We start from the raw sequence: 15,871 nt of genomic DNA, 5'->3' as shown, positions 1-15,871 counted from the left end.
CCCACCAAAGTTTTCCCCGCCCTACCCATCAAAGGCGGTGGTTGTGGCTCTCGCCCTACTTTACGGGACGCATTGCGATATCACCTTAAATCATAATCTCCTGACCCCTTGAGACTGGTTACCTGAGAAGTAGCTCCGTACCAAACAAAATGCACTATCCAGATGATGTGGGAAGAAAGCCATTTTTTCTTTTGAACTTTTCAACATCCACTCATTAATATGCTTTAGTCAACCCCATTCAGAGTCACCAGTATGAACATAGCAAAAACCAAAAAGAAATAAGTCCAGTTGCCTTCCACTTTTCCCTGTGTTCTAGAGACACCCGTTAGTTCCGAAGGTTTGTATAGCACACTGTCGGAAAGGAAAGGTTTTCTGAAAACATAAATCCCTTGAGGAAGGTTAGTTGTGTGTAAGTCTTAATGTTCCTACAAGGTTTTTGCAGCATTGTTGTATTGTCCAACATGGTAGATGGTTGCTTAGTTGGTTGGTTTTGTCACAGGCAATCCTGTCCAGAAGACAGAAAGAGGAACAAACTAAACCCAAAGAAACGGCTGAGAGCTGAAAACGGTTGAGGTACCTGCGCCATGTCAGCATTCATAAGTCGGCACCTGAATGCACTTTTGAATTTCACTTTTTATTTTTTCTTTCTTGTCCTCTCTTGATAAAAACACAGAAGAGAAGAAGTAATATTGATCCGATTGGAAAGAAAATAACAATAATAATAAATGTTTTTTAAAAAATGTCCGGATAAAACAGCAGCTGCATTCATGTGTTTTTTTTTCTTTTCTGAGATCCGCTGAGGCTGAAGAAGAAGAAAAGGCTGTTTTGTTTGCTTGCTTGTTGTCGCTCTGCGTTGGGTGGGTGGGTGTTGGTAGGGTGAGGTTGGGACTCAGATACTGGACTCTTTGGGTGGCAAGTCCACGTTGGTGACAGAGGTCACCATTGAGACCAGGCAGTCTGAGGTAGGGGGGCTGGTCAGCCGGCGGATCTGCGAGATGCGCTCCTCCACGCAGCCGGCCGAAAGGCGCGCCTCCGCGTCATGGTCCCAGCACTCCTCTATAGTCTCACACATCGACTCCAGGCCCTGGGAGACACATCAGTTAGGACATGAACATCTCAGCACTTAACTAAACATGTTTATGCGTTGAAGTCACGCCTGGGTGACATATTGTGGGAAATGTGAATCAAACTGTACTGCTGTAAGGACATCCCAGTATTGACCTACGGCTTTCTTAGTTGGAGACAGAGCTGGCATACTCACAGCGTGTTTGAGCCAGCAGTCCTTGAAGACCGGCCTCATCTTTTTGTGGACCACCACGTCCTGTAAGTCCTCCAGGGACGGGTGCTGGCCGATCTCCTCCTCAAACGGCAGCATGTACTCATCCACTGGGCCTGACCATACAACACAATAGCAACGTCTTAGCATGGAACCCCAATAGGCTATGCTATGTTGTTACCCACAAGCTATCAACATTCTTGTGTTCTCATTTGTCAATTACACTACATTAAAAGTTCTCAGCCTGATTCCAATGTGGTATGATTGACGATAAATCGGCAAGTATGATCCTGTGTGTGTGTGTGTGTGTGTGTGTGTGTGTGTGTGTGTTAGTGTGTGACTCACCATCGGCCGCCTTGCAGCGTGACACCAGCTCCCACAGCACCAGGCCCATGGAGTACATGTCTATCCTGAGGAAGGCATCCCGCTGGAAGTTAATGGCCCCTTCCAGGACCTCCGGCGCCATGTAGCGCCTGGTACCCACCTGGATGGACAAAACGCTGTCAGACAAGGTCCCCTACACACACACACACAAGCGGATGCACATACACTCACACACTTCCTTTTCCTTGTCATGTGAGTACATGAGCTAGCTTTAAAGCAGTGTCTCCATGATGTTCTTTGTTCACAGTTAGTATGATCGATTTACTTGTCTGAAATATTGTTCACTGGTCAAAAGTAGTCAACTCTATGGGGAATGGGGCGCCATTTGGGACGGACTGATGGTGACCCACTCACCTGGCCGTGAGTGTCCCCTGGGGGCTTGCCCGGCTCAAACCGCACCGCCAGCCCAAAGTCTCCGATGATGGCCGTCAGGTCCGTCCGCAGCATCACGTTCTTACTCTTGAAGTCCCTGGAGGGGAGAAGGAAGAGAGGATGGGGGTTCAGTGATGGTGTGTAGCAGGGCTACTGAACTACATGGCAGCAGGGCTACTGAACTACGCGGCAGCAGGGCCACTGAACTACGCGGCAGCAGGGCCACTGAACTACGCGGCAGCAGGGCTAATTAACTACACGGCAGCAGGGCTACTGAACTACGCGGCAGCAGGGCCACTGAACTACGCGGCAGCAGGGCCACTGAACTACGCGGCAGCAGGGCCACTGAACTACGCGGCAGCAGGGCCACTGAACTACACGGCAGCAGGGCCACTGAACTACACGGCAGCAGGGCTACTGAACTACACGGCAGCAGGGCTACTGAACTACACGGCAGCAGGGCTACTGAACTACACGGCAGCAGGGCTACTGAACTACACGGCATCAGGGCTATTGAACTACACGGCATCAGGGCTATTGAACTACACGGCAGCAGGGCTAATGAACTACACGGCAGCAGGGCTATTGAACTACATGGCAGCAGGGCTATTGAACTACACGGCAGCAGGGCTATTGAACTACACGGCAGCAGGGCTACTGAACTACACGGCAGCAGGGCTATTTAACTACACGGCAGCAGTGCTATTTAACTACACGGCAGCAGGGCTAATGAACTAAACGGCAGCAGGGCTATTGAACTACACGGCAGCGGGGCTATTGAACTACACGGCAGCAGGGCTATTGAACTACACGGCAGCAGGGCTGATGAACTACACGGCAGCAGGGCAAATGAACTACACAGCAGCAGGGCTATTTAACTACACGGCAGCAGGGCTAATGAACTACACGGCAGCAGGGCTATTTAACTACACGGCAGCAGGGCTATTTAACTAATCGGCAGCAGGGCTACTGAACTACACAGCAGCAGGGTTATAGAACTACACGGCAGCAGGGTTATAGAACTACACGTCAGCAGGGCTATTGAACTACACGGCACAACGTAGCAAAAAGATTTGCGGCAGAAAACAGAAACACGTTTTCTTATTGGACAAGTTCAGGTAGTACCTCCCCCATTTCAAAACGTTTTCTGCGTACTGAACCAGACCGTGTTTTTTGTTTGTTTTTTTTACCCCTTTTACTCCCCAATTTCATGATATCCAATTAGTAGTTACAGACTTTTCCCATTGCTGCAACTCCCGTACGGACTCGGGAGAGGCAAAGGTCGAGAGCCATGTGTCCTCCGAAACATGACCCCGCCAAGCCGCACTGCTTCTTGACACACTGCTTGCTTAACCCAGGAGTCAGCCGCACCAATGTGTCGGAGGAAACAATACAATCTGGATGACCCTGGGCCAATTGTGCGCCGCCTCATGGGTCTCCCGGTCACGGCCGGCTGTGACACAGCCTGGGATCGAACCCGGGTCTGTAGTGACGCCTCAAGCACTGCGATGCAGACCGCTGCGCCACTCGGGAGGCCGGTTTTCTTTTCTACCAGTTCAATTAACATCAGTGATTGGCCTGAGAGTTTCATTCCCTGGTGTCCCAGGTCTGAAAAGGACCATATAGAATTTAGTTGGCCCCACAACTGATTTGGGATCAGTTTGCCCTTTCGTCAAGATAGGTCTTATCCTGAACTACACACGAATAAAGAAGAAAGACCTGCTGCCAACAGAGAAAGGTTATGTCTAGATTTATGACACAGTTTAATCATAACTGAATTGAAGTGTTTTCCCAATGGCATAAACTGTAAACAATTTGATTTCCTGCAGTCAAATAAAATTGCAGTCCAGAGGTTTGAGTGCTGTTAAAAGAACAGACTCCCTCAGGGATAGATGCCTCCGGATTGCAGAATGACGACACAGGTGCCCGCAGAGAGAACAAAAATTCAGCATAATCATTGCTAAGGTATAGGATTACCTTATCTTAACTTACCAGATAGGTCATCGAGAAAACAGAAACACTGCTCGAACCAGGTCCCAAATCGAATGCCTCTCTTTGTCTCTCACACACAGCAGTGCTGTCCTCGTGTGCTCTTACCTGTGAGCGATGGCCGGTTTGGGTCCCTCTCCTTTGTAGCGAGGCACGTCCTCGTGCAGGTAGGCCAGCCCGCAGGCCATGGTCTCAGCGATGTGACACAGCTCAGTCCAGCTGATCGCGTTCCCTTTCAGATAGTCTGTCAGGGAACCCTGGAGTAGACACACAGGCAGGCACACACATATACAGAACGAGAGAGACAGAGACAGCAAAAGAGCGAAAGAGAGAGAGAGAGAAAAAGCGAGAGAAAGAAAGAAAGAGAGAGAAAGAGAGAGAGAAGTGGAGCTGTTAACAACAAGATAAAGTAAGACATCCTGAGAGCACACTAAAAAGCATTTCAATGATTGAACTGGGAAAAATATAAGTGTATTCGACTGCAGAGACAGGGTCGCTATCATTCATACATAGTTTATTGTCCGAGATCAATGAACGCCAGCCACTGCGGTCTGTCAAATCGAGTGCTATTAAACTGTAGCAAAACAACTTTTGCGGTATTGAAAATTCAACAGCGAGGAAAATGAAAAGGCAATACATCTCGGATAGGGATGGGCCCAGTTATTTGAATATCCAAACAAGTTTATATTTATTCATATATACACATACAGTGGGGGAAAAAAGTATTTAGTCAGCCACCAAAAAAGTATTTAGTCAGCCACCAATTGACCAAAAAATCCAGAAAATAACATTGTAGGATTTTTAATGAATTTATTTGCAAATTATGGTGGAAAATAAGTATTTGGTCAATAACAAAAGTTTCTCAATACTTTGTTATATACCCTTTGTTGGCAATGACACAGGTCAAACGTTTTCTGTAAGTCTTCACAAGGTTTTCACACACTGTTGCTGGTATTTTGGCCCATTCCTCCATGCAGATCTCCTCTAGAGCAGTGATGTTTTGGGGCTGTCGCTGGGCAACACAGACTTTCAACTCCCTCCAAAGATTTTCTATGGGGTTGAGATCTGGAGACTGGCTAGGCCACTCCAGGACCTTGAAATGCTTCTTACGAAGCCACTCCTTCGTTGCCCGGGCAGTGTGTTTGGGATCATTGTCATGCTGAAAGACCCAGCCACGTTTCATCTTCAATGCCCTTGCTGATGGAAGGAGGTTTTCACTCAAAATCTCACGATACATGGCCCCATTCATTCTTTCCTTTACACGGATCAGTCGTCCTGGTCCCTTTGCAGAAAAACAGCCCCAAAGCATGATGTTTCCACCCCCATGCTTCACAGTAGGTATGGTGTTCTTTGGATGCAACTCAGCATTCTTTCTATTTTGGTTTCATCTGACCATATGACATTCTCCCAATCCTCTTCTGGATCATCCAAATGCACTCTAGCAAACTTCAGACGGGCCTGGACATGTACTGGCTTAAGCAGGGGGACACGTCTGGCACTGCAGGATTTGAGTCCCTGGCGGCGTAGTGTGTTACTGATGGTAGGCTTTGTTACTTTGGTCCCAGCTCTCTGCAGGTCATTCACTAGGTCCCCCCGTGTGGTTTTGGGATTTTTGCTCACCGTTCTTGTGATCATTTTGACCCCACGGGGTGAGATCTAGCGTGGAGCCCCAGATCGAGGGAGATTATCAGTGGTCTTGTATGTCTTCCATTTCCTAATAATTGCTCCCACAGTTGATTTCTTCAAACCAAGCTGCTTACCTATTGCAGATTCAGTCTTCCCAGCCTGGTGCAGGTCTACAATTTTGTTTCTGGTGTCCTTTGACAGCTCTTTGGTCTTGGCCATAGTGGAGTTTGGAGTGTGACAGTTTGAGGTTGTGGACAGGTGTATTTTATACTGATAACAAGTTCAAACAGGTGCCATTAATACAGGTAATGAGTGGAGGACAGAGGAGCCTCTTAAAGAAGAAGTTACAGGTCTGTGAGAGCCAGAAATCTTGCTTGTTTGTAGGTGACCAAATACTTATTTTCCACCATAATTTGCAAATAAATTCATTAAAAAATCCTACAATGTGATTTTCTGGAGAAAAAAATTGTCAATTTGTCTGTCATAGTTGACGTGTACTTATGATGAAAATTACAGGCCTCTCTCATCTTTTTAAGTGGGAGAACTTGCACAATTGGTGGCTGACTAAATACTTTTTTTCCCCACTGTATAGACTGATCATGTCTTTGTCAGTGGGAAAACGTACAAAATCAGCAGGGGATCAAATACTTTTTTCCCCATCACTGTATATATATATATATATATAGTTGAAGTCGGAATTTACGTACACATTAGCCAAATACATTTAAAAACTTAGTTTTTCACAATTCCTGACATTTAATCCTAGTAAAAATTCCCTGTCTTAGGTCAGTTATTTTAAGAATGTGAAATGTCAGAATAATAGTAGAGAGAATGATTTCTTTCAGCTTTTATTTATTTCATCACATTCCCAGTGGGACAGAAGTTTACATACACTCAAGTAGTATTTGGTAGCATTGCCTTTAAATTGCTTAACTTGGGTCAAACGTTTCGGGTAGCCTTCCACAAGCTTCCCACAATAAGTTAGGTGAATTTTGGCCCATTCCTCCTGACAGAGCTGGTGTAACTGAGTCAGGTTTGTAGGCCTCCTAGCTCGCACATGCTTTTTTCTGCCCACAAATGTTCTATAGGCTTGAGGTCAGGGCTTTGTGATGGCCACTCCAATACCTTGACTTTGTTGTCCTTAAGCCATTTTGCCACAACTTTGGAAGTCTTGGGGTCATTGTCCATTCGAAAGACCCATTTGCGACCAAGCTTTAACTTCCTGACTGATGTCTTGAGATGTTGCTTCAATATAACCACATCATTTTCCTTCCTCATGATGCCATTCATTTTGTGAAGTGCACCAGTCCCTCCTGCACCAAAGCAACCACGCATGATGCTGCCACCCCCGTGCTTCACGGTTGGGATGGTGTTCTTCAGCTTGAAAGCATCCCCCTTTTTCCTCCAAACATAACGATGGTCATTATGGCCAAACAGTTCTATTTTTGTTTCATCAGACCAGAGGACATTTCTCCAAAAAGTAAGATCTTTGTCCCCATGTGCAGTTGCAAACCATAGTCTGGCTTTTTTTATGGCGGTTTTGGAGCAGTGGCTTCTTCCTTGCTGAGCGGCCATTCAGGTTATGTCGATATAGCACTAGTTTTACTGTGGATATAGATACTTTTGTACCCGTTTCCTCCAGCATCTTCACAAAGTACTTTGCTGTTGTTCTGGGATTGCTTTGCACTTTTTCGCACCAAAGTACGTTAATCTCTAGGAGACAGAACGCATCTCCTTTCTGAGCGGTATGATGGCTGCGTGATCCCATGGTGTTTATACTTGCATACTATTGTTTGTACCTTCAGGCGTTTGGAAATTGCTCCCAAGGATGAACCAGACTTGTGGAGGTCTAAAATGTTTTTCTGAGGTTTTGGCTGATTTATTTTGATTTTCCCATGATGTCAAGCAAAGAGGCACTGAGTTTGATGTCAATTAGCCTATCAGAAGCTTCTAAAGTCATGACATCATTTTCTGGAATTTTCCAAGCTGTTTAAAGGCAAAGTCAACTTAGTGTATGTAAACGTCTGACCCACTGGAATTGTGATACAGTTAATTATAAGTGAAATAATCTGTCTGTAAACAATTGTTGTAAAAATTACTTGTGTCATGCACAACGTAGATGTCCTAACCGACTTGCCAAAACTATAGTTTGTTAACAAGAAATTTGTGGAATGGTTGAAAAACGAGTTTTAATGACTCCAACCTAAGTGTATGTAAACTTCCGACTTCAACTGTGTATATGTGTATATATATATATATAGGTCTATTTTAATGAAAAGGCTTTGTCTAAAATATGACATTGCTACATACAAGGACTGACCATGACATTCGACATTTTTATAAAACAGTTTTATGACCGTTTTTATGAGTGCGCCACATAAAAAAGACCCGGTAGCCTACACACTTTTCATGCGTTTAGCTTGTTATTGTCGGTCAATCACAGCGGCGCTACAGTCAGAGGTTCCATGCGTAGCAAGTGAAGTGAGAGAATTACAATAACATAATTAAATCGGCTAAATGAGAAGGAGTAGGCTACAATGATCATCCAACAGGTAGGCTGTTGTTTAATATGAATAGAGTTGTTGTAGACAAGGTCGGGGACCCGCTATGCCCTCTGACGAACCATCAAACAGGCAAAGAGTCAATACTGGACTAAGATGTAATCGTACTACACCCGCTTTGACACTTGTCGGATGTGGCAGGGCTTGAAAACTATTACAGACTACAAAAGGAAGCACAGCCGCGAGCAGCCCAGTGACACAAGCCTACCAGACGAGCTAAATCACTTCTATGCTCACTTCGAGGCAAGCAACACTGAAGCATGCTGAGAGCACCAGCTGTTCCGGATGACTATGTGATCACGCTCTCCGTAGCCGATGTGAATAAGACTTTTAAGCAGGTCAACATTCACAAGGCCGCAGGGCCAGACGGATTACCAGGACGTGTACGCCGAGCATGTGCTGACCAACTGGCAAGTGTCTTCACTGACATTTTCAACATGTCCCTGACTGAGTCTGTAATACCAACATGTTTCAAGCAGACCACCATAGTCCCTGTGCCGAAGGACACTAAGATAACCTGCCTAAGTGACTACCGACCCATAGCACTGACGTCTGTAGCCATGAAGTGCTTTGAAAGGCTGGTCATGTCTCACATCAACACCATTATCCCAGAAACCCTAGACCCACTCCAATGTGCATACCGCCCCAACAGATCCACAGATGATGCAATCTCTATTGCACTCCACACTGCCCTTTCCCACCTGGACAAGAGGAACACCTACGTGAGAATGCTGTTCATAAACTACAGCTCAGCGTTCAACACCATAGTGCCCTCAAAGCTCATCACTAAGCTAAGCATCCTGGGACTAAACACCTCCCTCTGCAACTGGATCCTGGACTTCCTGACGGGCCGCCCCCAGGTTGTAAGGGTAGGTAACAACACATCTGCCACGCTGATCCTCAACACGGGGGCCCCTCAGGGGTGCATGCTCAGTCCCCTCCTGTTCACCCATGACTGCATGGCCAGGCACGACTCCAACACCATTATTAAGTTTGCTGACGACACAACAGTGGTAGGCCTGATCACCGACAACGATGAGACAGCCTATAGGGAGGAGGTCAGAGACCTGGCCGTGTGGTGCCAGGATAACAACCTCTCCCTCAACGTGATCAAGACAAAAGAGATGAGTGTGGACTACAGGAAGAAAAAGAGGACTGAGTACGCCCCCATTCTCATCGACGGGGCTGTAGTGGAACAGGTTGAGAGCTTCAAGTTCCTTGGTGTCCACATCAACAACAAACTATTATGGTCCAAACACACCAAAACAGTCGTGAAGAGGGCACGACAAAGCCTATTCCCCCTCAGGAGACTGAAAAGATTTGGCATGGGTCCTCAGATCCTCAAAAAGTTATACAGCTGCACCATCGAGAGCATCCTGACTGGTTGCATCACCACCTGGTAAGGCAACTGCTCGGCCTCCGACCGCAAGGCACTACAGAGGGTAGTGTGTACGGCTCAGTACATCACTGGGGCCAAGCTTCCTGACATCCAGGACCTCTATACCAGGCGGTGTCAGAGGAAGGCCCTCAAAATTGTCAAAAACTCCAGCCACTCTAGTCATAGACTGTTCTCTCTGCTACCGCATGGCAAGCGGTACCGGAGCGCCAAGTCTAGGTCCAAAAGGCTTCTCAACAGATTCTACCCCCAAGCCATAAGACTCCTGAACAGCAAATCATTGCTACCCGGACTATTTGCACTGCCCCCCCCCCCACCCCCACCCCCCTCTTTTACGCTGCTGCTACTCTGTTTATTATTTATGCATAGTCACTTTAACTCTACCCACATGTACATATTACCTCAATTACCTCGACTAGCCGGTGCCCCCGCACATTGACTCTGCACCGGTACCCCCTTGTATATAGCCTCCCTACTGTTATTTTACTGCTGCTCTTTAGTTATTTGCTTTAATTTTTTTTACTTAACACTTTAAAAAATATATATCTTTAAAAAATGCATTGTTGGTTAAGCGCTTGTAAGTAAGCATTTCACTGTAATGTCTACACCTGTTGTATTCGGCGCATGTGGCAAATACAATTTGATTTGATTTGAGTGCAGCAAAATAGCCTCAACTAGCCTAGCTACTTTAGCTAGCAAGCTGGCCAACTTAGCTGGCTAGTGTAGCTAGCTTCTTGACATCGACATGATGCAATCAAAGACAGACACTACCAGATGAGAAGGTAGATAACCTATCGCAGCGACAAGTTTGTCTAACTTGTGCGAGTAGGTTGGCTACTTTCTCTGTCTCCCACCGTGTCACAACGGCCCCTGCTCCACCCTTCTGTGCTGAAACAACTACCAGAGTGCACCGCCTCTCCTGAGTCGCGCGAGAAAGTTGTCATTGAAGTAAAAAAAAAAAATATATATATATATATATATATATATATATATATATATATATATATATATATATATATATATATATATATATATATATATATATATATATATATATATATATATATATATATACACACACATATACATACAGTGGGGAGAACAAGTATTTGATACACTGCCGATTTTGCAGGTTTTCCTACTTACAAAGCATGTAGAGGTCTGTCATTTTTATCATAGGTACACTTCAACTGTGAGAGACGGAATCTAAAATAAAAATCCAGAAAATCACATTGTATGATTTTTAAGTAATTAATTTGCATTTTATTGTATGACATAAGTATTTGATACATCAGAAAAGCAGAACTTAATATTTGGTACAGAAACCGTTGTTTGCAATTACAGAGATCATACGTTTCCTGTAGGTCTTGACCAGTTTTGCACACACTGCAGCAGGGGATTTTGGCCCACTCCTCCATACCGACCTTCTCCTGATCCTTCAGGTTTCGGGGCTGTCGCTGGGCAATACGGACTTTCAGCTCCCTCCAAAGATTTTCTATTGGGTTCAGGTCTGGAGACTGGCTAGGCCACTCCAGGACCTTGAGATGCTTCTTACGGAGCCACTCCTTAGTTGCCCTGGCTGTGTGTTTCGGGTCGTTGTCATGCTGGAAGACCCAGCCACGACCCATCTTCAATGCTCTTACTGAGGGAAGGAGGTTGTTGGCCAAGATCTCGCGATACATGGCCCCATCCATCCTCCCCTCAATACGGTGCAGTCGTCCTGTCCCCTTTGCAGAAAAGCATCTCCAAAAAATTATGTTTCCACCTCCATGCTTCACTGTTGGGATGGTGCTCTTGGGGTTGTACTCATCCTTCTTCTTTCTCCAAACACGGCGAGTGGAGTTTAGACCAAAAAGCTCAATTTTTGTCTCATCAGACCACATGACCTTCTCCCATTCCTCCTCTGGATCATCCAGATGGTCATTGGCAAACTTCAGACGGGCCTGGACATGCGCTGGCTTGAGTAGGGGGACCTTGCGTGCGCTGCAGGATTTTAATCCATGAAGGCGTAATGTGTTACTAATGGTTTTCTTTGAGACTGTGGTCCCAGCTCTCTTCAGGTCATTGACCAGGTCCTGCTGTGTAGTTCTGGGCTGATCCCTTACTTTCCTCATGATCATTGATGCCCCACGAGGTGAGATCTTGCATTGAGCCCCAGACCGAGGGTGATTGACCGTCATCTTGAACTTCTTCCATTTTCTAATAATTGCGCCTTCTCACCAAGCTGCTTGCCTATTGTCCTGTAGCCCATCCCAGCCTTGTGCAGGTCTACAATTTTATCCCTGATGTCCTTACACAACTCTCTGGTCTTGGCCATTGTGGAGAGGTTGGAGTCTGTTTGATTGAGTGTGTGGACAGGTGTCTTTTATACAGGTAATGAGTTCAAACAGGTGCAGTTAATACAGGTAATGAGTGGAGAACAGGAGGGCTTCTTAAAGAAAAACGAACAGGTCTGTGAGAGCCGGAATTCTTACTGGTTGGTAAGTGATCAAATACTTATGTCATGCAATAAAATGCAAATTAATTACTTAAAAATCATACAATGTGATTTTCTGGATTTTTGTTTTAGATTCCGTCTCTCACAGTTGAAGTGTACCTATGATAAAAATTACAGACCTCTACATGCTTTGTAAGTAGGAAGACCTGCAAAATCGGCAGTGTATCAAATACTTGTTCTCCCCACTGTACATACATACACACAGTACCAGTCAAGTTTGGACAAACCTACTCATTCCAGGGTTTCTTTATTTTTACTATTTTCTACATTGTAGAATAATAGTGAAGACATCAAAACTATGAAATAACACATATGGAATCATGTAGTAACCAAAAAAGTGTTAAACAAATCCAAATATATTTTATATTTGAGTTTCTTCAAAGTAGCCACCCTTTGCCTTAATGACAGCTTTGCACACTCTTGGCATTCTCTCAACCAGCTTCATGAGGTAGTCACCTGGAATGCATTTCAATTAACAGGTGTTGCTTGTTAAAAGTTAATTTGTGGAATTTCTTTCCTTCTTAATGCGGTTGAGCCAATCAGTTGTGTTGTGAGAAGGTAGGGGTGGTATACAGAAGATAGAGGAGGAGGTGTGATGGTGTGGGGGTGCTTTGCTGGTGAAACTGTCTGTGATTTATTTAGAATTTATACAACGGGTGGGTCTAATCTTGAATGCTGATTGGTTAAAACCGCATTCCAGCCTGTGTCTATTCCACAAGTTATCACCAGCTAAATCTATGACGTTAAAATGCCTATTTACACTGTTCAATCGGACTGCGCAATCCACTGTTTCATCAACCCAGTCAGGCACTTTATAAACTTGATCTCCACTATAAAAGCATCTAGACATTATCTATTATGTGGTCCTCTGTAGCTCAATTGGTAGAGCATGGCGCTTGTAATGCCAGGGTAGTGGGTTCGATCCCCGGGACCACCCATACGTAAAAATGTATGCGCACATGACTGTAAGTCGCTTTGGATAAAAGCGTCTGCTAAATGGCATATTATTATTATTATCTCACATTTCTTTTAGACTAACATTTAGTTTTCAACAGTGGAGATTTGTATAAACCTTGCTGTCTGTCTCTCCGACATTTGCAACATTGTTTCAATATTCAAAATTCGATCTCCTGCTGTCCCATAGTATTGAACGTGTCGGGAGTCGGGACGAGACAGAATGACAGAAAGCGTTTCTCAGCCGGTCGAAATCATGAATCAGCTGGCATCATTTTTATGTATATACACAAAAAGAATGTCCATTGAAAAAAGGTAAAATGAAACGCAGCTAATTTGCAGTCTTTCCAGCTTCAGTTTGAAGTGACTGTGCTACTGTAGCTGTGTTGTTGGCCAGCTCCTCTGAACAACAGTGTCCTGACAAGTGAGCACATTCTCTATGCCAGGCGAAATCGCGCCTCATTAGCTAATTTCTATGGATGTATCCAAATAAATGTCACTAGGAAACAGCTTAAACAAACGCAAATGCAGCTACTTTGCTGTTATTCTGTTATTCTGGCGGAACTTTTTGATGTGACTGTAAGTTAGCCGTAGTTGGCTAGCTAGCAAGCAAGGGATAAGAACGTTGCCAGCCAGTATGGCAATGGAACATTTAGAACGAACGACTGGGTCGCGTCCATAGATACATGACAAAAAGAACGAACGACTGAGTCACGTCTCTAGCAACCCTAGATTTGGGTGGCAGGTAGCTTAGTGGTTAAGAGCGTTGTGCCAGTAACCGAAAGGTCGCTGGTTCTAATCCCCGAGCCGACTTGGTGAAAAATCTGTCGATGTGCCCTTGAGCAAGGCACTTAACCCTAATTGCTCATGTAAGTCACTCTGGATAAGAGCGTCTGCTAAATGACTAAAATGTAAATGTAAAATGTAGATTTGTGTCGGAACTATATCTTGTGGAAGGACTAAATAGTATGAATAAATTAATCAAAATAACGTTAATGAAAATATGTTGGTAACCCGTGGTATAAAAGTGATAATGCCCTCAAAGCCGGTGTTTGTTGGATATATTGGCATTGTTTGTCGGCCCTCGTCTTCGTCTCGGGCCTAACAACACCTGTGTCAATATATCCAACAAACACCGTCTTCTCAGTCATTATCACTTAATCAAGGCACACTTAACCAGCAAGGCTACCTCAGCATTCTGCAGCGATATGCCATCCCATCTGGTTTGCGCTTAGTGGGACTATCATTTGTTTTTCAACAGGACAATGACCCAACACACCTCCAGGCTGTGTAAGGGCTATTTGACCAAGAAGGAGATTGATGGAGTGCTGCATCTGATGACCTGGCCTCCACAATTCCCCGACCTCAACCCAATTGAGATGGTTTGGGATGAGATGGACGGCAGAGTGAAGAAAAAGCAGCCAACAAGTGCTCAGCATATGTGGGAACTCCTTCAAGACTGTTGGAAAAGCATTCCTCATGAAGCTGGTTGAGAGAATGCAAAGCTGTCATCAAGGCAAAGGGTGGCTACTATTTTAATTTGTTTAACACTTTTTTGGTTACTGCATGATTCCATATGTGTTATTTCATAGTTTTGATGTCTTCACTATTATTCTACAATGTAGAAAATAGCAAAAATAAAGAAAAATCATTGAATGAGTAAGTGTGTCCAAACTTTTGACTGGTACTTTATATATATATATATATAAAAAAATCTTAAATATTTATTTCGACTATCTGGATATTGTAAAAATAATAATAAATACAAATATATTTTTTATAGTGAAATAATTTCAAACTCCAATTCCTACTCTTGGAGCAACAAAACAAAGCCTTCTAAGTGTCAATAAGTAAATAGTGGGTCTCTGTAGCAAGCCTGATATAGAAGGCTAGAGAACATTGCTAAAGCTCAATGGAGGGACCTTGTGGAGGCTAATTGATGTAAACTAATGACCCAGACTTGAAACAGCTAGTTGTACACTTATTTGCTGAGAGATACCACAAACTGGATGTAATAATGTCATCAATTTAACTCCTCCCACCCTAACCTCCCTGCACCTTAACACCTCTCCCTCCACCCCAGTCTCCCTCCTCACCCTCTCGTGGAACTCAGAGATGAGCCACAGCTCCATCTCCAGGTTGGTCCCGCGCTTCTCTGCGGCGATGTAGCGCAGCAGGTTCTCGTGCTTCATCCCCGGCGTGAGGAACACGTCCCGCTCATTCATCCACGACTGCTTATCCTGTAGGAGGACACACACAAACAGAGTGAATGTTACATCAACGCTTCAGAGGGTACACACAAACACAGGGATCGTTACATCAACGCTTCAGCCACTTGCCTGAATGGGGAAGACCTTGACAGCCACGTATTCGTTCATCATCTGGGCCTTCCACACGCAACCGAAGCGCCCCCTTGCCTTGATCTCCAGCAACTGCAGGGGTTTGAGCCCCACCAGGGGGGAGGGAGGGGGAACTAGGCCAGGATCCTGGTAGATAAGAGGTCAGAGGTCAGTACAGGGAAACACTGGGTCATTACATTCAACAAGCCTATGAGGATCAATTGCCACTCACAACATACTTACGACTTCTATAATAACTGGAGCTTTGATATCAAATGAAAAACATGAATTCTAAAACTCTGTTGCAAAACAGTTTAACTTCAAGAAAAACAAATAAGCCCTTCTACACAATAGCTAGGTTACTGTAGATCTACACATGCAAAAAACTGACAGTAGTATACTAACAATGGTCCTATAGGAGGGACCTATATCACAGTGCAGTGGCAGCCGACTACCTCTAGATGGAGCTGATCATTA

The 15,871-nt window shown here is 44.7% G+C and overlaps 1 protein-coding gene across 1 annotated transcript in view; it reads right to left on the bottom strand.

The window, feature by feature from the left end:
• Positions 1-615: 615 nt before the first annotated feature.
• LOC311109259 (activin receptor type-2B-like) overlaps positions 616-15,871 on the bottom strand; it is a 55,884-nt gene continuing 40,628 nt past the window's right edge. The window contains exons 4-10 of the mRNA XM_084152096.1: positions 15,395-15,549; positions 15,152-15,295; positions 4,130-4,278; positions 2,015-2,129; positions 1,622-1,760; positions 1,262-1,392; positions 616-1,084 (exon numbers count right to left, since the gene is read on the bottom strand). Coding sequence (XP_084008222.1) covers positions 890-1,084; positions 1,262-1,392; positions 1,622-1,760; positions 2,015-2,129; positions 4,130-4,278; positions 15,152-15,295; positions 15,395-15,549 — 1,028 coding nt within the window. The 3' untranslated portion in view covers positions 616-889. The remainder of the gene's footprint in view (positions 1,085-1,261; positions 1,393-1,621; positions 1,761-2,014; positions 2,130-4,129; positions 4,279-15,151; positions 15,296-15,394; positions 15,550-15,871) is intronic.

This window comes from Coregonus lavaretus (genome assembly GCF_964263955.1).
Source record: "Coregonus lavaretus genome assembly, chromosome: 34".
Classification (NCBI taxonomy): domain Eukaryota; kingdom Metazoa; phylum Chordata; class Actinopteri; order Salmoniformes; family Salmonidae; genus Coregonus; species Coregonus lavaretus.
Note: the sequence above shows the minus strand (reverse complement) of the source record. Positions and strands in the feature narration are given on the sequence as shown.